This window comes from Megalobrama amblycephala, linkage group LG1 (assembly GCF_018812025.1).
Source record: "Megalobrama amblycephala isolate DHTTF-2021 linkage group LG1, ASM1881202v1, whole genome shotgun sequence".
NCBI classification, from domain to species: domain Eukaryota; kingdom Metazoa; phylum Chordata; class Actinopteri; order Cypriniformes; family Xenocyprididae; genus Megalobrama; species Megalobrama amblycephala.
The window spans coordinates 56,663,012-56,687,823 of record NC_063044.1 but is presented as its reverse complement, the minus strand read 5'-3'; the positions used below and the strand labels follow the sequence as shown (position 1 = coordinate 56,687,823).

General features: G+C 36.4%; 1 protein-coding gene across 3 annotated transcripts in view; it reads left to right on the top strand.

The window, feature by feature from the left end:
* The window catches only part of rbfox1 (RNA binding fox-1 homolog 1), a 333,513-nt gene that overhangs the window by 152,357 nt on the left and 156,344 nt on the right, over positions 1–24,812 (top strand). For all 3 annotated transcript variants that reach the window (XM_048203207.1, XM_048203198.1, XM_048203253.1), the window contains exon 2: positions 5,178–5,219. In XM_048203207.1, the coding sequence (XP_048059164.1) occupies positions 5,178–5,219 (42 nt within the window). The remainder of the gene's footprint in view (positions 1–5,177; positions 5,220–24,812) is intronic.

The following is a 24,812-nucleotide window of genomic DNA, read 5'->3' as shown; positions in this document are numbered from 1 at the left end:
ATTTTCAATCGTAGCACAATGCAGACCTTCCTTTGTTTAGTTTCTGGTTTTCTATTATGCTTTCTTCCTCTCTGTCTCGCACTCTTCCCCCTCTATCCATCGGTCCGGCTGAGCGCAGTCTTCTGTGTCAGCTTAATAAAGTCATTCTGCTCAGCCGTGTTCTGCCGCTTGTACTCAGCAGAGTGCTACTTATTGACATTTTTTCATTCTGCTTTTTCCACTGCATGTGTAAGACCTATAGAGCTTATTGAGGGACTGAGTTAGGCCTGCTCTCTCTCACTCCCTCTTTCTTTACCTCTCCATCCTGCAATTCTGTGCCACAACAGTTCAGTATTACCCTCCATCTCTGTCCGTTTCTCTCAAGTACTCTATGTAAGTCAGCGATAGAGAGAGAGAGAGTGTGTGTGTGTGTGTATTCTGAGTGAAAAGGAGGGAAGCAGACCATTAGAGGTAAAGGATAAGCAAGCCCTTCGAGAGTCCTTTTGTCCTTTCATACGGAGGAGGGCTGTTTGTGCTACTATTGTTGGTTTTCCCCTTGATTTCATCTGGAAAGTATCATTACCGAACAAGAGCCTCTTCGGAGCTGTTTGAGGCCATCTCCACGCAGTATGCCGTGGCTTTTGTGGAATCGTGTGTGCCTGAGAAGCTTTGAAAAGGGAACTTGAAACAATTTACACCCTGTGAGCAATCAGACTCCATTCAACACACAGGATTTAATTCATAAAATAATGATTATTACTGTCAATTTAACATGTTACATTTGTTAATGAAGTATAACTATGAAGTATTTTTTAATAAACGTAATTATTTTTAATACATTTAATCATGTCCCCATTTTGCATTAGTCCATATTGGATATTTAAATCAATTATAATATTGTGAATCCTAAACTTTCATACTGCATTTTCGTGTGTGTGTGTTGTTCAGGTATACCTTACGTTACGGGGACAAAATGTCCTCACAAAGATGATAATATCCTAAATCCTTGTCCTTATGAGGACTTTTTTTCCCATGAGGAAAACAACATATACAGAATATACAGTTTTTACAGTATAAAAATCATTATCTCTGTGAACAGTCCCCATAAAACATGAAAACTCAATGTGTGCTTGTAAGTGTGTCTATTGGATATTAAACATATTAAAAGTAATATATCAATATATCATGTCTGTCAAAGTCTTCAAGTAATTCTTCAAACAATAATAAGATATTCAGTACTATTTTAAATTAAAAAAACACTATAATAATACTATAACAGCAGAATAAATTATATTTGTGTATGTATACATGTAATTTATTCTACTGTGTTATAGTGCTATAGAGTGTTTTGTTTATTTAAAATAGTACTGAAGATTTTACTCATTTTTAATCAATTGACAGCCATTACTTTGAATGTTTTTAATATTGGCCACTGATCAGTTATCAGCAATAAATTTTGATATCGGAGTATACCTATACACAGATATATTTATTTCTAGTTTCACGTTTTGTAATGTCTCTTCAGTGATTGACTCCTCTACCACACTGTGTCTCAAATAATCAGCAAATATTTACATTCGAAAATACTGTACCTGGCACGAAATAATGAGCATATAAAAAAATGATAATATTGTAATCGATTTACAGCCTTAACGATGGTAAAATAAGATAATGAAAAACACGAAACATGAATGTCAGCACTTGTGAGTAACAGAGAAGGAAAAAATGGTTTGAATTTAAGATTTCAGCACAGGACTATATATAAAAATGTATGCCAGCGGTCTGAATTCAGAAGCATGCTGTGTGCCCCAGAGATATTGAGAAGCTTCTCCTAACGACCTGCTAGGGGCCAGTGGCTGAAAGGAAAGCGCTACCAAAACAAGTGAGCCATCATTAAGGTCAGCGGCGCTAAATAATACAATTCCTACCCTACAAGAAAACCTAGTGGTGCCCTGATTCTTTCTTTTTAACAGGGAAAAGATATTAATTTGCATAAAACTTCAGTGGCCTTTTTGTTAAACTGTGCACTAAAAAAAAATGCTGATGTTTTACAATTCATTGAAAACTTTGCACATGACATAAACTTCATCATAAAAGCACAACATTTTACGGTTAAGAGTGGTTTGAGTAGCCGTTAGCGGAAGTCTTACTACTAATTTGATACGCAGATATTTTGAGGTGACAAGGTTAATGCATCCGTTTTTTCCTCATATCATATCAAATCAAAGCAATTTCCCTGGCCTTTATTCCCTCTATCTGTGGGTCATAATCCTCTTTAGGGTCTTTCTACAGCTCTGTCCAGTTACTAAATGATGAAAATCTTATTCGGCTTCACTCAGTGGCCTGGCTAATGGGAAATGAGCACACTTTGAAAAACAGCTAAGTGTTTTAGGCTGAGAGGAAAGTGAAACTGTTAATATCATTACATTTGAAGAGAGCGTTTGTAACACAGATTCTGTTTCTTAAATGAAGATTGGCCAGTGCATTATGGATGTATTGACGGCAGGCATGAGGGGAAGATTAGTGGTATATCCAGGAACCCTCTCAGCGTAACCAGACCCTAATCTCTTAATTGTGTAGTTCTCTTTCAAACACTTAACAAGCATTAACAAAATTAGAAATGTTTTTCTCCCCCTCCCCTGCTTTTTGAGGGTTGAGTATGATTGATTAGTTTTTGAGAAACTCTGTGCGTCAAGGCATGCAGAAATACTCTGCTCAATTGAATTAAACGTGATTCTTTATGTCGGTGGTTCTCAACTGGTGGGTTACAACCCAAAAATGTGTTGCAGATCTCTTCTAATTGTATTAGTTTGTATTGTACAAACCGTATAATAATGTTTAGTTCATATAGCTAAGTAAGGAAGGAGATGACACTTCCAATATCTTTTGTTATGAACATAAAATGCCTCACATCTAACCAAACTCTCTAATTTTTTGGCGCAAAAACACATCTGTCTCATCTGTGAAGCTAGACAGGTTGCTTGACATCCCCTCATCCTCAGAATACATGAACAGAACTAATTAAAAGAAAATACATTAAATACAGGTTCACTTTTAGAGAAACATTGTGCGTACTACAATGTTTTTTTGTGTGTGTGTGTGTGTGTGTGTGTGTGTGTGTGTGTGTGTGTGTGTGTGTGTGAATTATTGGCTGCTGAGAGACTACGAAACCATTAAAATTTAAGATCATTTTAGTTTTAAAGTTCAGTTCCGCTTGATATTATTGGCACTATTGGTGCAGTTCATGGTAATAATAAAGGGTTAGTTAACCCAAAAATGAAAATAATGTCATTTATTACACCCGTAAGACCTTCGTTCATCTTCAGAACACAAATTAAGATATTTTTGATAACATCTGATGGCTCGGTGAGGCCACTATTGAGAGCAAAGCCACCGAACCTCTCAAGACCCATAAAGGTACTAAAAACATATTTAAAACAGTTCATTTCAACATCTTGTGAAATGAATCTAGCGATTTCAAAACACTGCTTCTGAGCTTTATGAATCTTTTGTTTCGAATCAGTGATTCGGATCTCCTTTCAAATGGCTAAACTTCTGAAATCACGTGACTTTGGCGCTACTGATTCGATTCGTAAAGCTCCAAAGCAGCGTTTTGAAATTGGCCATCACTAGATATTGTTGAAAAGTCATTAATTTGTTTAGTTTTTTTTGGTCTTAGGGGTGTAGAACGACACGAGGGTGAGTAATTAATGACATTATTTTCATTTTTGGGTGAACTAACCCTTTAAGATATTTCAATACATTCAAACATATACTTATTTTAAATGTTGATTTAATACACTGAAATCTCTATATCAATTATTTAAAAAATTGTTTTCTTCTTGTTTTAAAGGGTTAGTTCACCCAAAAATGAAAATTCTGTCATTTATTACTCACCCTCATGTCGTTCCACACCCTTAAGACCTTCGTTCATCTTCAGAACACAAATTAAGATATTTTTGATGAAATCTGATGGCTCAGTGAGGCCTGCATAGGGAGCAATGTCACTTCCTCAGTCAAGATCCATTAATGTACTAAAAACATATTTAAATCGGTTCATGTGAGTACAGTGGTTCAATATTAATATTATAAAGCAACGAGAATATTTTTGGAGCGCCAAAAAAAACAAAATAACGACTTATATAGTGATGGCCGATTTCAAAACACTGCTTCAGGAAGCATCGGAGCACAAATGAATCAGCGTGTCGAATCATGATTCGGATCGCGTGTCAAACTGCCAACGGCTGAAATCACGTGACTTTGGCGCTCCGATCCACTGATTCGATACACTGATTCATTTATGCTCTGAATCTTCCTGAAGCAGCGTTTTGAAATCGGCCATCACTAAATAAGTCGTTATTTTGTTTTTTTTGGTGCACCAAAAATATTCTCGTCGCATTATAATATTAATATTGAGCCACTGTACTCACATGAACTGATTTAAATATGTTTTTAGTACCTTTATGGATCTTGAAAGAGGAAGTGTCCATTGCTCCCTATGAAGACCTCACTGAGCCATCAGATTTCATCAAAAATATCTTAATTTGTTTTCTGAAGATGAACGAAGGTCGTACGGGTGTGGAACGGCATGAGGGTGAGTAATAAATGACAGAATTTTCATTTTTGGGTGAACTAACCCTTTAAGACCTGTATTTTTTTTCTAACATATAAGATACAGTATATTTTAAAATAAATGATGAATAATGCAAATTTAAACCTTCACAAACAGTTGTTTTAAACCAAAATAATCCTTAAAAACAAACATATATGTTGAAATTATATTATATATATAGACACACACACATTTTCACTGCTAATTTGATTTTAACACGGACATGTTTGGTACTATATTGAGTCGCCTCTTGAATGCCAATGTTAAATCTGTGTCCTGAAGCAAAACCAGTTGAGAACCACTTGCTTTATACCATTTCCATTATTTGAATAAATAAATAAATAAATAAATAAACAGAGGAAAATATTGTTATGTGTACCATTTCTAGCATGGAAACTATGTCTTGCCTGTCTTATTCCCTGCTCTCGCCACCTTTTGCATGGTTCCATGTTGCAAACCTCAGTTTTGACAGATCTCATTTTCTCTCCCCTCAGCCTACTCTAGATGATTGACTTGTAATTACTGAAGGGAGGTGCTGTATTTGGTCTGTAATGTGTTACTCTAATTTGTATGTCTCTGTTGACAGATTCCAGGACAACCAATGAGTTGTGATACGGACCAACTCAGGGTAAGTGATGCCTTTGTGTGGTTGTGTGCGTATGTGTTTTTGTGTGCTCCTTTGTGCCGCCGTTGTGCTTCTGGATGTTGTTGGTATCGACCTTTAATTAATCAATCCACGAAGATCGTAAAACTGCGAATCATTCATGTAAAGACAAATCATTTCGTCACAATGACTTTAGAATGAATTTTTATGTATCCTTCATGTTCATTTCTGCATCTCAGGCCGAGAAGATGATGATATTAAATCAATAGGCAAAAAAAAAAAAAAAAAACCTCCTTCAGTTTTAGTCTCATACAGAAACCTGTTATTCCCTCAAACTCTGCTGTGTCCATATTAAAAATACAACAAAGCTTACCTCGCCTTCTCATTAAACTTTAATAGTGGCTCTCAAACCCTCCTGCTCACTCACTGGCCTGAAAAGCCAGGGTAGCAAAGGTGTCAGCTTCACTCCTGATGAAGACCCTCCCAAAGATCTTCATCTTCTTCAAACACACCACGTCTGTGTGGAGGAATAACCATGTGCCTAGATGGCTCTGCCTTGAGCTCACAGAACACATACAGTGTTGTATGTGCAGCCCTGCAGAATCATAGGAGAGATGTGTACACCGTGCAGGAGCGGAGGTGCTGCAGTCCCCTCTCAGTGCTGTAATTTATCATGGTTTGTTGACGGGTTTTAAGTCTGATATGATTAATACCCAGACCTTCCTGTTCATACACACCCATCACTCTAATGTTTTGTTTTTCTGGCAACTACTTTCTTGATTATTATTATTATTATTACTTTTAATGATACTTTTTTTTAATTCGATTGAAATTAGAGCAATAAATGTGGACTAAAGCAATAATGCACATACTTTACATGTAAAATGTAATGAATGATCATTATGTAATTTCATTATGTAATGAAAAATCGGCATTGTCCACTGCAAATTCAATACAAAAACATATGTATAATAATAATATTAATAATTACAATTAAAAGTACTTTTCTTATTTCTTTGAAATTAGAGTAGTAAATTTGGACTATACCAATAATGATCATACAACATATGCATTGCCAAATAAGCATTGTCCTCTGCAAATTTAGCAGAAATGTATATATATATATATATATATATATATATATATATATATCAGTCAAACCAGAATGTATTCGGACACCTTGAACATTTTATTTATTATTTCAGTTCATTCACTATAGTTAAAAAAATGGTAATAAAATATGACAAGATCTCAGAGTTAAACTGTGTCAGAATAAATTAATCTTAATTATGTCAGATAACACTTGAGCAAAACATGGTCAGGTCAAAGTGTCTAAATAAATTTAGGTCCCAAATTTTTATCATTTTTACTGGTAGTCCACTGTATGAAGAATTTTTGGGTATAATATGTCACAGTTTACTTTATTTTGCTATCCTCACTTACATAAATGAACTATAGTGTCCTGCACCCACTAGTAAAAATAAATCAAAAATTATGTCTAGTGTCTGAATAATTTTTGGTTTGACTTTTGGATATATATATATATATATATATATATATATATATATATATATATATATATATATAAAGCTAATAATAATGTTAATAAACAGGCCAGTGGTGATTTGTCTCTTTAAATCATGAAAAGCACTTCTCTTATTTCTTTGCCATCTCATTTCCTCTTGTTAGTGACTCACTCATTAATCTGAAGACAGTTGTTTCAGAAGTGCTTTTTGGTAGCTTACCCTTAATTTAGATTATTTGAGCAGGACTGAAGGTGATGCACTTGGTACTTTTTTAACAGGAAATTGGCAAAACCAAATGCTACCTTTTTTTCCTTTTAGGTTATGTTTTTGTCATAATTCAAACAAACGAGATGCACTACTCCTTTAAGACTGTTTAGCTGCTATTTCAGACTTGTAGCTTTTTAATTGGGTTAAAGGGCATACTCGGACAGAGGAAAAGGCAACTGAATCGGTCTGCTCCATGTAAATGGACATGTCAGTAAGCGGCACTCAGTTTCCATGACCATTAGACCTTTCTTGCCCCAAAGTAAAATGGTTTAACGAAATTGTATGCTGAAGTATGTTCGTTTTGCTTGGGTGCACAAACAATGGGCTTTACATTGTACCTGCCATTTATCTTTGTTTAATATGTCAACAATCATTTATTGTTTTCAGAATGTTGTTCAGACTATTGACCGGATTTCTCTGTACTAATCGTTTCATTCGGAAGAAAACCGTTCCATCTTGTTGCAAAAGTGAGCACAGCAGTGGTATATATTTCACTCTTTAATCAGTTCAGACTTTAAATTCTGATGAAAATACACTTATAGCCAGTCATTCCTGCTAGGCAGTACTCTATTAGATACAGTCAAACCAAAAATTATTCAGACACTAGATATAATTTTTTATAGATTTTTTTTTACTAGTGGGTGCAAGACACTATACAGTAGTTCATTTATGTAAGTGAGAATAGCAAAATAAAGTAAACTGTGACATATTATACCCAAAAATCCTTCATACAGTGGACTACCAGTAACATTGATACAAATTTGGAACCAAAAATTATTCAGACACTTTGACCTGAAGTGTTATCTGACATAATTAAGATTCATTGACACAGTTTAACTCTGAGATCTTGTCGTATTTTATTACCATTTTTTAAACTACAGTTAATAAACTGTAATAATGAATAAAATGTTCAAGGTGTCTGAATACATTTTGGTTTGACTGTATATTGAAAATGATTAACTCATTTAACTTCTTACATTTAATATAGTTTTCAAAATTCAGAATGATAAATACTGAAAGTCAATTTATAGTTTGTGTCCTCAATCTTATTTTTCATCATGTTAGTCTTTTGTAATGTCCCTTTAACTAACAAAAGCCAGTTCCATAATGGAATCATCCTCCCGGAAGTGACATCATTTTTAATGGGAAAACAACAGCACAAACAAGTCACAAACAATCAATAGTAATGGATTTGATGAATTGTTTTTATTTTACTGTTCTTCACTCTAAAATATCCAATTCTTTTAGATAAAATTACAGAAATCATAATATTTAAAGAACTAAATATTAAAATGAACAGGTTAAAGGGCCCTTTTTATATACACAGAGTTAAAGTATAAGTTAAAACTCAAAAGACACTGCATAACAGGAATGACCCAATTAAAATGATCATTTAAGAAATATTATTTATTTATTGAGCAATGGTGTCTTATATTGCTGTCACAGACGGTTTGTGTTGTGCCTCAGTGTCCCTTACCTGTGGTAAAAATCACTTTAACATGGCCTTATTGTTTTAATGTGATGTGTCTGTTTGTTTGTGTGTTTGCTGAATGTGTGTTCCTGCAGTCTGAGCCTCTAGCTTAATCATTTGTCCTCACACTCTTTCTCTTTGTGACGGTTGTACTTTCTTTTTTATTGTTTTCCTTTTAAAGGGGAGTCAAATTGCTTCCTGAGGAGAATGTAATATTTAAATTTCCCTCAGAATTTAATTTCCCTCATAAATACACTGGAAAATCTCATTGCGTTTGTGTCTCACACACATAAAACAAAAAAATGGACCTTGCTCAAATTTCCATTTTGTCCCCTCTTGGTTTGAAATCCATTTACAGAAAGGTTTTACTGTTGTTTTCCGTTACTCTCGAGTTTCTCTAATACCTGCGTTTGATTAAAAATCTCAGCCCTCTTCTGAACGGTAGTAATGAGTTTTAGCCTCATAATGTGCCTTTCTAGATAGTTACGGCTGCGCTTTAGCTAGTCTGGTCTCTTAGTAGCAGTAGCGTGGTCGAGTCAGCAGATGGCTGTAGAAAAGTGCTGTAAGAAGGCAGCCAGTGCGTCAGAGCCAAAGCAACCCGAGCGGGAAGGCCTTGGCCCCAGTACTCGCTGCTTTTATCTCCAGCACATTCACTCCGGACGAGGAGGAGAAGAAGAGGGGGGGGAAGCCATCCAGGCTGCAGAGTCAGGTGCAAGCTTCACATTTAGGAGAGGGCGGTGCTTTCTACCTCCTTTTCATCCCATTGTGCCATTTTGACCGTAGTTTACCTGTATTTTTTTTTTTTTTTCCTTTCACATCTGCTTTTTTATTGAAGTGAATCTCACACAGCTGAGATTGCAGTGTTTTTTGGAGGAAGTTGCAAGCTTATTTTTATTTTTTTTCTTCAGTCAGTTGTCTTCTTACCTTCCCTCAGGACAGAAGATGAGTCTTTTGATTTCCCACTGATCTCTTCCCCTGCGCATCAGCTTCCGGACGACAGCGTCTGAGGATCTGAGCAGCATTTTGTTAGAGGGAAAAGTCCTTTTTTGTGTATGGGGGAAAACCTGCTTCGGATCATCCTATCAGCTGTGCGTTAACGTACACGTACCTTTTCTTGAGGAGCCTGTACTAGAGAAACCTACACCATCACCCTCTCTCTCTCTCTCTCTCTCTTTCTCTCTTTCTCTGGCACTTTGAGTGCACAGTTGTGCTGGACTTCCTTGGTGCACGGATCTTCTCATTAAATAGATACATCAGGAATTGGCGCCTAAGCAGGGGTTGTCAGTGAAAGGGTGAAGAGGACCAAGTGGGGAAGGCAAGAAAGAGCGAAAAGAAAAAAAAAAAAAGGAGAGGAGCAAGAACAAGACTGCTAGAAGCATCTCAAACCTTGTGAAGTAGCTTCTTCTTCCTCCAAGTGTCAGTTTTAATAAGCTCTATTATAGTGATATAATAAATTATACAAAAGAACTGTGAGCCTGAGAGAGTGGAAACAAGAAGGATTCATCTGGGTTTCTGTAGCTGAGCTCGAGAAGTTAAAAGAAGATAAGTAAGGAAGCGTTTCCTCACTGCCGGAGAGCCCCTGACTCCTCGCTCAAGATGATGATGTATTTGTGGGTAGGTAACAACCATCCCGACCGTTCGTTGGTGTTTGCAGGCTTCTGTGTGCTGTGTGTGTCATTATTGATGTTTATGTGTTTTCTCATCTGTAGATAGTCTGAGCATTTTTTTTTTTTTTTTTTTTGAAGCGTAGAAGGTTGCATCATAGAAATCAGTCCAAAAACATTCGATCCTCTCCATATACGCTCTGTTGTGTTGTGTTTGTATACCGGTCAGCAATCAGTCATTTTAAAGTTTCATCGCTCTCTCGTCTCGTCCTTGCCGAGACTACTCTTTCTTTGGAGTAGAGAGTGTCAGAGAAGCGGTGCGTGACACGTTGATTCATAACTGCAGGGTTAAAGCACAGGAAGTCATTTTAGAGAGCTGTAAGCGTGTGTGTCTTGGCCTGCTCATTATCTGTCTCTTCACCTGCCATTACCACTCAAAATCAGTCCTAGCTGAGGAAATTTCGCTGCACTTAATTGCCCATGGAATAAATTTAAAGCACCCTGATGACTTCTTCACTGTGTGGGTTTATCAGGAAATTAATCTCATTTTAACAAATCCTTAATCTGATGGGCAGTTCAAGTGAAAACAGAAATAAGGAACGAGTTGATCCTTTACATAATGTGTCAGATGGAGGGTTTTTCTTTTTTTTTTTTTTTCATGAAGAATCGTGTTTGATTTTAGTTGATTAACACTGATTTTTTTTTATTTATTTTTTTATCCATGATATAATGGAGGCAAGACAATAATAATAATAGTAATTATAATACATTTTCTTGACCTGAAAATTGTTATGCAAGCTGAATGAGTGCTGTTATTTGTTTTCAAGTACAGAAATATTCTTAAAATATGAATTATTAAAGCGGAAACATGCTTTTAAACCCAGTCAGTAGTCAGAAGAGCTCAGAATCAAAAGACTTGATAAACACACAAGACAATCTCCAGTTACTTAGTCATGCAGCTACAGCAAACTGAAATTCTATATTAAGAAAATGAATATTGAATGTTTAATTGGAACATTGGTGGTCTGGAAGGAATATGCTTCGTAGAAAAGATTCAAGGATGAAATTTCCCAGGAGATGCAGAAATTACTGTGCTGTATAAAAGTATACAGTTCTTGCTAAATATTTAATTTGCCTCATTTAAGTTGGCTTGTGACAAGAAATTCACTTCTTTGCTGGTTCATTTTAACAGTACTGATATGGTGAAAATCCATTTTGTTTTTAACATTTTGTAAAATTGTTCTGAATGAATGAACAAATAAATACACTATTACTTTGTTTGGTCCTAAATTAGTTTACATAAATGATAACCAGAGCCTAATATTGTAGAAACATGGATGATAATAACAGGAGTGCATTAAGCTGGGTTAAGCTGAATGTGATGTTTTTCTTTTTAAGAGGCCTCCGGTAGCCATTTGACAATCCAGTTCAGGCTCTATGTCCGACCCTTCTGTATTACTTTTGTCATAGATCGTATGGCTGTAAACTGGAATTAATTGTGCGTGTTACTTTTGTCAGCCACAGGGTTTTCGTCTTAACACAATTTAATAAATCATCAGAGCATTGTGCCACGTCCAAATACTTCAGATGTGGCGATAAAGCCTTAATTGCAAAATAGACCCCATGTCTTCTATGCCATTGTGTCTTTAAACAAATAAATGAAATACAAATAATAATGAAAAAAAGAAGTCCACTTTTATGCGCTGCCGTCAATTGGAGCCCATCAGGATGAGGAATGAATCACTGAGGTAGAGAACAGACTGAAGCAAACAGCAGTGTCAGAGCTGCGGTGCTGTCCAGGCTGATGTTATTGCCTTTCTTACTATTTACTCCCCCCTGCTGCTGGAAAAACTGCTGTGGAGGCACTTCTAGCTCCTTGTCAGAGTTGTCTTTCAATAGATGCTATGAAAGCAGTTTATTCAATTGATTGATAAAGGCTGCCCTCCATGATAACCAATAGAGGACCCACAGGGCCATGCGGTGTGTAGGAGGCACATATTGCGACTTAACTTCTTGACAACAATATATAGGTAAACTCGTCACTTGTGAAAGCAAGAAACTCAAAGTTAATTTTTGAAGTGCCACAATTTAAACTGTAATTATATATGATAATACATAAAATGCACAACAAGAGTTTGAAAGGTTAATATGTGGCTTTTTATGTGTAATATCATGTCATTCCAAATCAAAATGCTTTTTTTTTTTTTTAAATGTGGAACATTTAAACTCTTTTCCATACAACAATTACGGACCAAAGTCGTTAAGACACAAAACCTCTATGAGCAGAATTAGTGAACAAATCAATAGTTTGGACCCACTTTATATTAAGTGGCCTTAACTACTATGTACTTACATTTAAATTAATCATTTGATACAATGCACTTATTGTGTACATACATGTTTCTACATTATACTATTACTATACTACACTATACTATATTTTAAAAACACCTGCATATAATTACATCTGCAATTATTTTCTGTAATTACATTTATAATTACACTGTTGACCCATCCCTTACACCTTACCCCTACCCTTAAACCTACCCATACCACCAAAGCTTTCCCTAACCTTACCCGTATCCCACCTCAATAGCAGCAAAAGTGTTTTGCAATTCAATATGAACCCAATAAGTACATTGTACTTATTTTTTGATGTAAGTACATAGTAGTTGAGGCCACTTAATATAAAGTGGGACCAATAGTTTGAGTTGGTCCTTATATATCCCATACAGCAATTGTTATTTTACTACTGTATTTTATGTTATTGTTTGGTGTTTTTGAGTGATTTAAATAATTTTCTCTTTTTAGATGAGCTTGGGTAAGCTATTTGTTTAATTTTGCCATTAAAAGCACAGTTTAATTTGTGTGGATAACAGTAGCTGTGTCCCAATTCAGAGGCTGCATCCTTCAAAGGATGCGGACTTCGAAGGCCGCAAAGGTCGGAATGAGTGTTGTTAAATAGGATGGTCTAGCTTACGGAGGATTGTTCTTGTCACCTAGCAACTGTGACAGCTGCCGTTGATGAGTGGCAGTAACATTTGTACTGGACTTTTTTTTGAAAGTTATATTCAGCTGTCTGAAAACAAAACAGCATTCACAGCCTGTCTAAATAGTGGTTCAACGTATCACAAAACTCACGGTTCGGATCATATCATGGTTATTAAGTCATGGATCGGATCATTTTTCGGATCAGCACAAAAAAAAAGGGGGGGGGGGTAACTGCATTTATTACTTAGCCCACTTGAACTACTGATACCACAGCAGAAACTACTAGCCTAACTAATACGTTATTAAAGGCAAGTGAACAGACTGTAAAAAGAACAAATACTGTATACCAATTACAAGCACAGATAAATACATCATAAAGTTACAAATAAAATATAAGGTCTAACTAGTATTAATTTTCGTGTACAGAAATGTAATAATTAAATGTAAAATGACACTGTTCACTGTATAAATGTAATATAGATTAATCTTTGTTAAAACTGTGTTTTGTTGTTTGATTTACATGACAGATAACAGCAGGTATTTATAGGTTGCTGTCACTTTAAGAGTAAGACCCCATGCACGCACACATCTGATAGATACACATCCGAATTCTCACCTCGTTCAATTAAGATATAACCGAATGTATTTACGAGAATACTTGCCGAGAGTGGTATTTTGACTGACATAATGCGTGTATGTGTCCATCCAAGTGCATTGAGGACGCGAAAGTGAAATTAATTTGGAATTCGCGAGCTATCTGAAACGCACCTCTCTCTTTGTGTGCGCGAGCCTTGAGCACCGATAACAGCGCTGCGTGCAATACCGAATTAAACCCTCTTTTGCCTCTTCTAGCGCTGGAACGGTTTTATATCTATGTAATGTGTAAACTAGCAAGACAAAACACGTGCAAATGATAACCTTTTACTCTATTGCGGTTAAACTTGCAATTGATCCGCGAATCACATGCGTGCCGAACCGTGGGGCTTGGTCCGTACGGATCACGGATCAACAATGATCCGTTTAACCATTATGTCTAAATATGTTCACCTTGGTCAATTTCTGTACAATAAAGAGTATAAACTACATAAAATCACATCTTAATATGTCAACATTTGAACTGCTTTATTTTTAAAATTTTTACATTTGTATCATTTGATATTTGAGTAAGTTGAAACCTAATACTTATATTTAAAAGTGTAATGTGGCAATTTCTCTCTCAAAAAAAATCCTGTCGTCATCAGCATGCAATGAATTCTGGGGTAGCATAGGCTGCAAATGATCCATCTATTGTATTGTATTGGCCTTCGATTGCAGTCTCTGAATTGGGATGCAGTCAATTTGTGTAGAGAGACTTGAACTATCATAGAAAATTGTAAATGTACCATTGGCCATTAAGATAAAGGTGTAATGCGGGGGATGATTTGAACAATAATAAAAAAAAAAAAAGAGATGCACTGGTCCACCGGCCATGAATCCGGAATCCGAGATTTATTTTGGCCGATCTCTATTCCGGACTTGCAAACAAACTGCTTTGCAATCTTTTCCCAAAATGTAATTTGTGTGGAAATATTACGAAGTCAGTAAACAGGAAGTTAACACAGGCACACGCTGAATATGGACGCAAAGAGAAGAACAGACGCGCCAGCACAGAAAATACTGAACCAGGCAAAAGCTCACTGTTTGTGAAATAAAGAAAAGTTTCGTTGAAATTTTCTTTTCCTTATCTTATAAGCGCAGTGCTGTTTTGTGTACAGCGGTAACCAGGGAAAAGCTACATTGCTGCTGTACCATTAGCACCACCAACTGGCAGAGAGGGAATTTGCATTTGAATTCAATCCATCTGCTGATTTTGTTTTGTGCAGGTGTGTCTAAGGTAGCGTAATTTCACAAAGCTAAAGTCAGACCATACTGGTTTTGATGAAAATCTTGAAATTATACAATCTAATTTAAATCAAAACAGCTGCTCATGCTCGTGTGTAGCATCTTTGTTTGGATTATGATTAAAATGCAGTGGTTGCCTCCAGTATCAAAAGGCTATACAGATTTTTGTTTAAGGCTATTTTGGCCTGTTAGTACAAACAAACAACAAATAAATTTGCTTAAACAACAACGGCAACTGTTATACGAATTGGCCAATTTGCTTGTTAAAAAAAACAAATAAAAAATAATAATAATAATTGGAATTGGCCATGAAAAATCAAAATCGGTTTATCACTAATAAAAAAAAAAAAATAAAACATTATTTTAAAAACCTAATAAAGTCTTTTCACTGTAAAAACAAATGCAGTTTTCAAAATAGCAGTGTGTTTTTCTAGTTTTCTTGCAAATTAATTTGTAGTTTAATGTAACTGTCAGGTTTAAAAATAAAAGGCCTGCACGTGGTTACATTTTTTCCCATCCGGCCCTCAGCCTAAAATGAGTTTGACACCCCTGGTGTAATGTGTATTGAATCTTTAGCTGTTTCTTTCCGTAATTTCTTTGTTTTTTATGCCAGTTTGCATGTTGGCAATATGTATAATCCATTTTGATGTGGGGTTTTTTTACCCATTTTTTTTCTTTTGCTCAGGGCATCTATTTGTAAACAGCATGTATATATATATATATATATGTACATATATAAATGATACATTGCATGTGTCCTAAGATATATAGCTGGGTAACATAAAAATGAAAATTGAAAACATTCAATGTATTCACAGTGGATATAATTGACATTAATGCAAGACAATTCAGCACACACCATATGGTATTTATACACCTTCTAATTCCCTCTTTCTCCCTGACAGTAATGATGGGACCTGGGTGAGAACGCTCCACTGTCAGTTGCTATCAAATATGTTCTTATTTAATTAGCTGTCTTGCAGTAGAGCGCAGCTTATATATCATAATTCTTATCTAATATACTCAATCCTGTCTTATTTTATTTCATTGACTGTGCTGAAGTGCTTAACATGTCTCTGGTTTCAGAGGGCCTGGGCAAGTTGCTCTGAAACCAAGAGCGATTGAATAGCATTAATGCTAATGCCACAGCCGTTGAGGCATTGCTGCAAAGATTTAAAAATTGCCCTTCTGATAGAGTTTTACAATGTATGACAAATCAATGCATAGCATTTTCATAATGAATGGCTTTGGCATTTGGAATGCCAGTCCCCGAGCAGGCTTGGTTGCTGACCTGTGACAAGAAGTGGTGTTATATTTCATTATATTCTACTGAGTTATACTCACTATAGACCCAGTCGTGTGAGAGAGGGGCAGGCGCTCCCTGACTTGTTCCGCCGGTATCCCAGCATGCACTACTATCTGTCCGTGTGTCTGTCTGTCTGTCCGTCCAATCACTTTTCTGCAACCTGTTTGTTACCTCAATTCAAAAACCAGACTGATACCAACTGAACTATGTCTTTTTAAATTTACTCTCACTTGCATTTTGAGAGCGAGTTTGGTTAACTTGTGCAGTGTGAAGCAAACCACACCTGTCACTGTGGTTACAAAGAATAGAAAATAAACCTCACTTCAGTTATTCGTTTGTAGAGAAGCCTCTGCTGCAAGCTGTTGTATGAACAGGACAAATTCGAGAGTCACACCTGTTAGTAAACATGGTTGTCAATCTCAAACTCGGTCTCTTTCCAAACTCATCCTGCGCTCAAGGACATTGCCTCTGAGTTTCGCTCGCCATTGTTTAGCATTAGATTGGTATTAGCGCATGAGGACAGATTCAAATGACCTGCCATGTCATTACCTGTTCATTCACGAATACTGAAAGCACAGTTGTGTTGGTCATTATCTGCTGTCATGAAATGACAGTTTGTGGCTTTTTTCATTGGTCTGTTATGATGATTGATGGAGACAGGTGGCTGTTCTTTACAGATGGCAACATATCAAAGTGGCATCATTGTAATGACAGAGCAGCCTATGACAGATATCAAACCAGAGCTCGGATGCTTTTATGTTACACTACTCAAAATCCACAAGTATTTTTATTCCCTGTTGGTCATTGAAACCTTTCATCTGATTCCACCGTTCCTGTTTTTTTTTTTCTTCTTCTTCTTCTTTCTCTCTCTCCAGGTTGTTATGTGGCCATGACAGTTTTAATCTGATTTATAAAATGCAATATATGTGTGTGTGTGTGTGTGTGTGTGTGTGTGTGTGTGTATATATATATATATAAACCTCACCGGGATGAAACCGTAAATGCAAAGAAAGAATAAGAGGAAATTTAAAGATGACTTTGCCTGGGTCAATGATATTTTGAGAGATTGTCTGTTTTGTTATAGATATACTGAAATCATTACCCTTCTAATGAAATTTCCTGCCAGAGAAAACAAAAACGTAGAAGCACTACAAGCTCTTTCATAAACAGCCTTTATTATACATAAGTATATTCATCACCATAAAAGCATCAGGCCCATACACATATGGTCTAGAGCTTTGCAGTAGTGGAGTTTTTTATTGGGGACTATAAAATACAATACACCAGCAGCACATACCATAGAGAGGAAGAAAATCACTTTAGCGCCTTACACTTTTTCGCGCTCTCGGATAAAACGGTCAGGCCAGGAAAACACCTTTGTGATAACAATTGCAGTCAGGCAGCCTAATGCACTTTGAAGCTCTAGTAAAGGCCCGGATGAAACCGGAGATTATTGCCATTTTGAGAGAGATCAATGAAGCTTTGCTAATAATTCACTGTAGGAGAACCTCTGGGGATGTGGTATTTATCTACAAATATCAGCTCTGGCCAGACCAATTGCAGTGTTCTCGCCTCTGGTGCCCACACTAGTTCAGTTGACCTAGTTGATATTGAATGTTTCCTCCTGACTAGGAGGGAAAAAATGAGGAAAGAGAGAACGAACGGAAGAAGGGGAGAAAAAAACAAAACATGATTTTGCTAATGATGTTATGTGTTTGAACAAACGGGGACATGGTGCAGTCCACTTGATATTAAAGGGTTAGTTCAGCCAAAAATGAGAGTTCTGTCATCATTTATTCACCCTCATGTTGTTCCCTGGCCGCTCTTCTCTGTATAATGAAAGTGAATGAGGACTGGGGTTGTCAAGCTCCAAGATAAATAAATAAAAAATCACTGTAAAAGTAGTTTTCCAAGTCTTCAAATGTCCAATGATAGCTTTGTGTGAGGAACAGACTAAAATGTACATCTTCTTGAGAGTTTTTGTGAATGAATCATTCTTTTGAATTAATCTGGTCGCAATGGTAAACTGCTCACTGTAGCAGAAGACTATCAGTGAATAAGGAGGTAAAACTCATTTTTTAGTAATTTTTATACTTTTTTTATAGCTTGACAACCACAGTACACATTGACTTTAATTATACTGAAAAGAGTGGCCAGAATAATCTATAAAACTACTTCTTTTGTATTCCGCAGAAGTCTGTAAATCTTTACAAGCTCCCATTAATTAGTGTTAGGTAATGCATTAACTGACAATGCACTCTAAAAAAATGCTGGGTTAAAAACAACCCAAGCTGGGTTAAATATGGACAAACCCAGCAGGTTGGGTTAAAGGGCACCTATTATGCCCTCTTTCACAAGATGTAATGTAAGTCTCTGGTCTGGTCAAATTTGCCCCTATTTGGGGGTGAGCAAAAACATGCCTTTTACTATATTACTATATTGCTGGCTAAAAAAATAAATCCAAAATTGGTTGAAAAAATAATGGCTGGGTGAAAACAACCCAATCCCTGGATTTGTCCATATTTAACCATAGACTGTAAAAAAATATGGACGTAGTGTCTGTGACGTCACCCATAGAGTTCTGAACAGCAGTTTTGACGCAAAAATGAGGCCGCGGCCATCTTAGCTGCACGTGACCGCACATCACTCACGGATAACTGAAAATGGGCAAAGAGGTGGTACGTAGTTGGAGCCCATGCGACTTGTTGCTGAAACCACGCCCGCCTAGCATATCTATCTTTGACACTATCTAAAATATTAATAAAGATAACAATACCATTAGAAAGTACTAAAGGTTTACTGTCAATCTACAGTGATTTTTAAGGTAACGTTATAGATGCTCTAACACCAGTAGGCTAATTAATTTGTGTGGGGTGTGCAAATAACACAAAAAAATCAACTGGGACTTCATACCTTTAATTAAATAGAGATCACGAGATGAATCCAATCCATTGCACTTGAGTAAAATGTCCATTTAAAAACATAAAAAAACTACTTTTTGTTCATGAAAGCATTAAATCCATGAAATCTTTATATATTATCCATCGTTTGCATTACATATTTTCGGAATGATTTGCTCTCCATCATCGTTCTTCAAGAAAGGATGCAATCTGAGCATCGTTTATAATGTAAAACTCTATACGTACAGTACCAGATATCTGTATAACTCTCAAATGTTCTCTCAAACTAATGAGCATGTGTCCAAAGTATAATTTTTCAAAATAGTGCAGCAGTTTTAGTTATATCCAAGCAGTGCTGTTGGAGTTGTATATCCTGGTATTGTCATTGTAGTAAATCTCAGGAACAAAACCTTTAGCCAATGCAACGATCCAACAATGTGTGTTCCGCATGGGAGCACATGTACACAGACTGACATCTGTCTCGAGTATGCAGCAAGCCATATATTGTATAAAATAATCCAGAAAAAAGGCACAAATACGGCTGAGATGCCAAATTCAGCGGCTGGAATTAGCTGAGGTAACATGACGGCTCACAGACAGCAGCGCCAATCCACCTGTCACTCAAGTGACCACGCCCTTAATTATGCAGAACTTTAAGGCTTAATATAATTTAAACGGATGAGTTATAAAAAAATTCACCCCCCCTCAGAGTTGTCATGAAGGACAAAATTAGCAGTATAGACCAAAACACAATTTGAACCAGAGTGTAAACATGTTTTTTTCTGCTGTAAACTTGGCTGTTTTAACATGATGGTCAATGAGATTCTGCTCCCTTTTGCAGCCTGTCCCTAGCGGCCAGTCGATGAATCGCAGTTTAAGTTACTTCCGTATTGGCTTCACGAGAAACTGGGGGAGGTTGCCGCTTGTATTTAACCCAGCATTTTTAGAGTGTGAGCAGTACATCTGTTACAGTATTTATTAATCTTTAAGTTTAAGAAAAATAGAATTGTTAGTGACTTAGTTCTTGTTAGCTCAGGCTCATTAAATAATATTAAGATAAAATTTGTTGGGTTTAATAATATATTAATAAATGTTAAAAACTGCACTCTAAAAACTGCTGGGTTAAAAACAACCCGAGTTGGGTTGAAAATGGACAAACCCAGTGATTGGGTTGTTTTGACTCATCAGTTGGGTTAAATGTTTGCCCAACCTGGGTAGTTTTATTTATCTCAACTATTGTTTAAAAATTACTGTATTGCTTGCTTAAAATGAACCCAAAATATGTTGGAAATAACATTAAAATTAACATTCATTAACGTGTTTAGTAAATGGACATTTATTAATAAGTTTAAGGAATAATTAAACAATAAACATTTATTAAACTGCTCAATGTTCACCTTTTGATTATTATTGTTGCCTCTAGTAATTGTCTGATTTTTAATTTCCAACCTATTTTGAGTTAATTTTAAAGCCAGCCATATAGTCATTTTTAATTAATAGTTGGGTTAAATAAAACTACCCAGCAAGTTGGGCAAACATTTAACTCAACCGCTGGGTTAAAACAACCCAATTGCTGAGTTTGTCCATTTTCAACCCAACTTGGGTTTTCATTTTAACCCAGCATTTTTTAGAGTGTGTAATGAAATAAAATTAAATGCTTTATAAGTATTTTTCATTATCAATCAATGATTCGAGTTAGTTAATGTAGTTGACTAATGTTAACAAATAGAGCCATATTGTAAAGTGTTACTTGCGACTAATCTATGAGATTGATTTTAATTTGATATATACATTTTAACCCCAGCAATCATTTTATATTTCAGCATGTCTCAATACTAATGTATCTCATGGGTTTTTGTTGTAATGGGGGCGCTTCTGTAACGTCAGGGAGCAACACGGTTAGTAAAGAGACAATTAAGGCAACAACTTGGAAAAATGAGTGTGTGTCTTTCATGATTTTTTTCCCCGTCTTGGAGCGTACACTTTGTAGTCGTTAATTTAATTGCTGATATTCCCTGAATCCCTGAAGAATATAAAGGATTAATCATCCAGTTCATTTCAACGAGAGATATGGCCTTAAGTGAATTGCAGTTTTACCAATTTAACCCTGTCTGCCCCTGAATGTGACAAGATTAACATTTTCAATTAGCAATACGTAATTGCGGTGCACGCTCAGCGGCCTGCCTACTTGCTCAAAGGTGGAGGGGCCATTTGGATCTAAAGCACCCCGTCTCTTTAAACGCACCCTCGACGTTCTGTCATCGGCGATGGATGGGAGTTATGAGTTGCATCTGTGTATTTTTGCAGGCACCAATTCCCGCATCTTTGCGAGAGAACAAATCTGCAGATTTGAGGATAAAAAAGAAAAACCGGGCATATGCATCAGCGTGAGTGTTGTAAAAATGATGGTTTCTCCTTTCTTTCTCAGGGGCGTTTGTGTTGATAAGGCAGAGCAGGATCAGCAGTCTCTCCCCTGTCTGGTTTTTAATGTCTGTGAAGAAACAGATATTGATTTAATCAGACCAGACTGTTGCGGCAGAAAGGTATATACTGCGGGAAAAATGCCTTGTGCGTTGAGGTAATAAATACTGCAGATGGACTCGTGCGAGCCGTTAAGCAGAACCTTTTGTGGGCCCCATTGACTGAAGGCCCCTGTGAATGAGGAGGCAGGCGAAGACGGAGAGTTTGTATTTTAGAGATAGGTGACTGATTTCACACTCAGAGATTTCTGCTGTGTCCTGCACATGCTAGGATCTTGCCAGATAGCGGGGCAGTCGCATATCAGCCCTTCCCTTCAAGGTGCTTACTATCGCATCGACTTGATATAGAAATGCAGCTTTTTCAAGCTGACACTGTATTCATGGTTCCCCGTCAGTGGGGCATTACATACCTGTGCGGACAGATGCATTCTGGGTATGTTTGAGATACTGTGGAAATTTCAGATACAGTGAATTAGCATTTGTTTGCAGCCACAGTGACCAATGAGCGTGCTTTCATCCAAAATGTTACCCTGATTCTGTTAAATAAAGGCAAATGCTGTAAGTGTTGTTCTTTTATCAGGTAAAGTTAAGGAATTAGCTATTAAAGTGAATTCTGATCACCACATATAGATTTGGTTATTCACTGTTTTGATATTGAAAAGCCAGTGCTCTAAAAGACCTCGGGACAGGTTTGTGTTGTCATTTCAGTGGCATCTGTTTGAAGCTTCGAAGCTTTACGAATCTTTTGTTTCGAATCAGTGGTTCGGAGCACCAAAATCACGTGATTTCAGTAAACGAGGCTTCGTTTGTCATAAGTGTTTCCAAATTTCAATGGTTCACCACTGGGGGACGTGATTTTGGCAGTTTGATACACGCTCTGAACCACTGATTCGAAACAAAAGATTTGTAAAGCTTCGAAGCTTCATGAAGTAGTGTTTTGAAATCGTCCATCACTAGATAATGTTGAATAAAGTCATTATTTAGATTTTTTTGGTGCACAAAAAGTATTCTCGTCACTTCATAACATTAAGGTTGAATCACTGTAGTCACATGAACTGTTTTAAATTCGTCTTTATTAGCTTTCTGGGCACTGAAAGTATAAAAAGTATATCAATTATGTTGCTGTCAATAGAGGCCTCACTGAGCCATTGGAATTTATCAAAAATATCTTAATTTGTGTTCTGAAGATGAACGAAGGTCTTACGGGTGTGGAACGACATGAGGGGGAGTAATTAATGACAGAATTTTCATTTTTGGGTGAACTAACCCTTTAAGGTGCTTTTTATACTAAACTTTTGTGTATTGTGAAATATACAATTAAAAGTTGCACACAGCTGCATATTATGTTTTCAAACAAGAAAATGTCCTGTCGAATAAGTAACCGAAGAATAATAAAGAAACTACTACTACTACTACTACTACTAATAATTGTTATTATCTTCATCATCATTGTTATTATATTAATCAAATAATAATAGTACTTGTAGTTTTGCATCCATAAATGCAATAAATAATAAAGTGACAATCACTTATTACCATTTGAATTAAAAATGTAATCATTCCAGATGGATTTTATCACAAATCACTCTATAAAGTGACATGTAAAGGGCAAGAATGGTAACCCATACTTGGGATTTCTCCTCTGCATTTAACCCATCCAAGTTAGTGCACACTCAGTAGGAATAGTTAATATTGAACACACACACACTGGACACCATGGATACACACACGGAGAAGTGGCCCGCCATTCACTTGGGGAGCGATTTGGGGTTAGGTGCCTTGCTCGAGGGCACCTCAGCCATTTCCTGCCAGTATTAAGAATCCAACCCACAACCTTCGGGTTACCAGTCTGACTCCCTAACCATTAGGCCACAGCTGCCCCATATCGCTGCTGTAATACATTTATATTTATATTTAGGCAGCTCAGGTGAATTTTATGAGTGCTTGAGAGTTAGAGGTGTCTGACAGTGTAAAGGCTCTTCTTATTTCTGAACTGACCAATCAGAATTTGAAAAGCCTAAATTGTTTGCTTTAGTCCAAAATGTTTATGAATTTTTGTGTGAAAAAGTGTAGTCCGATTCATAAACAAATGACTCTTATGAGCCTTTTTTTTCTCTTTCTTTTTTTTCACAGACATATGCGTGAATAGTGTGAAAAAAGTGAGTCTTCGGTTCTTTTAATAATTTGTTAAAAATTTTAAAATTCAGATTTGAAACAGTCAAGCATATAGACAAAATCCCTTTAAGACAAGTCATTTCACTCGGCAGCCATCTTTGAAACGCCTCCTGGGCATGCAAGTGCAGCTCCTATCTCTTTGAATAGGGAAACATCAAATTCTCCAAAGCTGTTTGCCAACTTTTCGATTAAATTTCATATTTGTAATCACCAATCAAATCTAAAAACAACTGTCTCATAATTTTTTTTCCAAACGCTCCAATCATGACAAAAAAATGTATTTTTTAGGCTGGATCAAGCTAATGCGCATGCACAGACCTAAATGCGCGTCTCCTGTGTCTCATTTCGCAGGCACGCGTCTGACTGTTTCTATAGAAACCGGAGCTTCTAACGGCCGCTGCAGTGACGCGATGAATTTACCAGTCAGCGATTGGCTCTTATTTAGAAGGCGGGACTTATTCCGCCATATTGCGCGTTGCACTTTCTCCCATTCATAATAATACGAGTGACGCATCTTGTGTTACTCTATAGTCTTTGATATAGAGCATATAGAGAATATATTTCATATGTAACTAAAATTTCAATATAAAGTAAGTAAAACTAAAACATAGTCGTGATGTTTTTTTGCAATTTGTCATTGTGAGCTGATAAATGTCGTCTTAGAAATTAAAGTCTTTTTTCTTGTTCTCCCAAGGTTTCTTGCTCTTTTATGTACGTTTCTTGGGGAGTTTTTCTTTGCTACTGTCACTGTTCTTTGGCTTGCTAGTGGAGGAAGGCACTATACTTTGTAAAGCTTCTTGGAATGTATTGCAGTTGAATCGAATCCAACAAAATTGAATCTATTCATGTGTTTAAAAAAAAAAGAGACTCAAACGCCACAAATATAAATTGCAATTCAACACATTGTGTTATTGCTTAGAAAACTGCATTGTGCTTTTGCACTAACCTGACCCGTATTTTCCTTCAGACTAGACACTAATATCAAACCTTTTTGTAAATCCAAGCTTCCATTTATC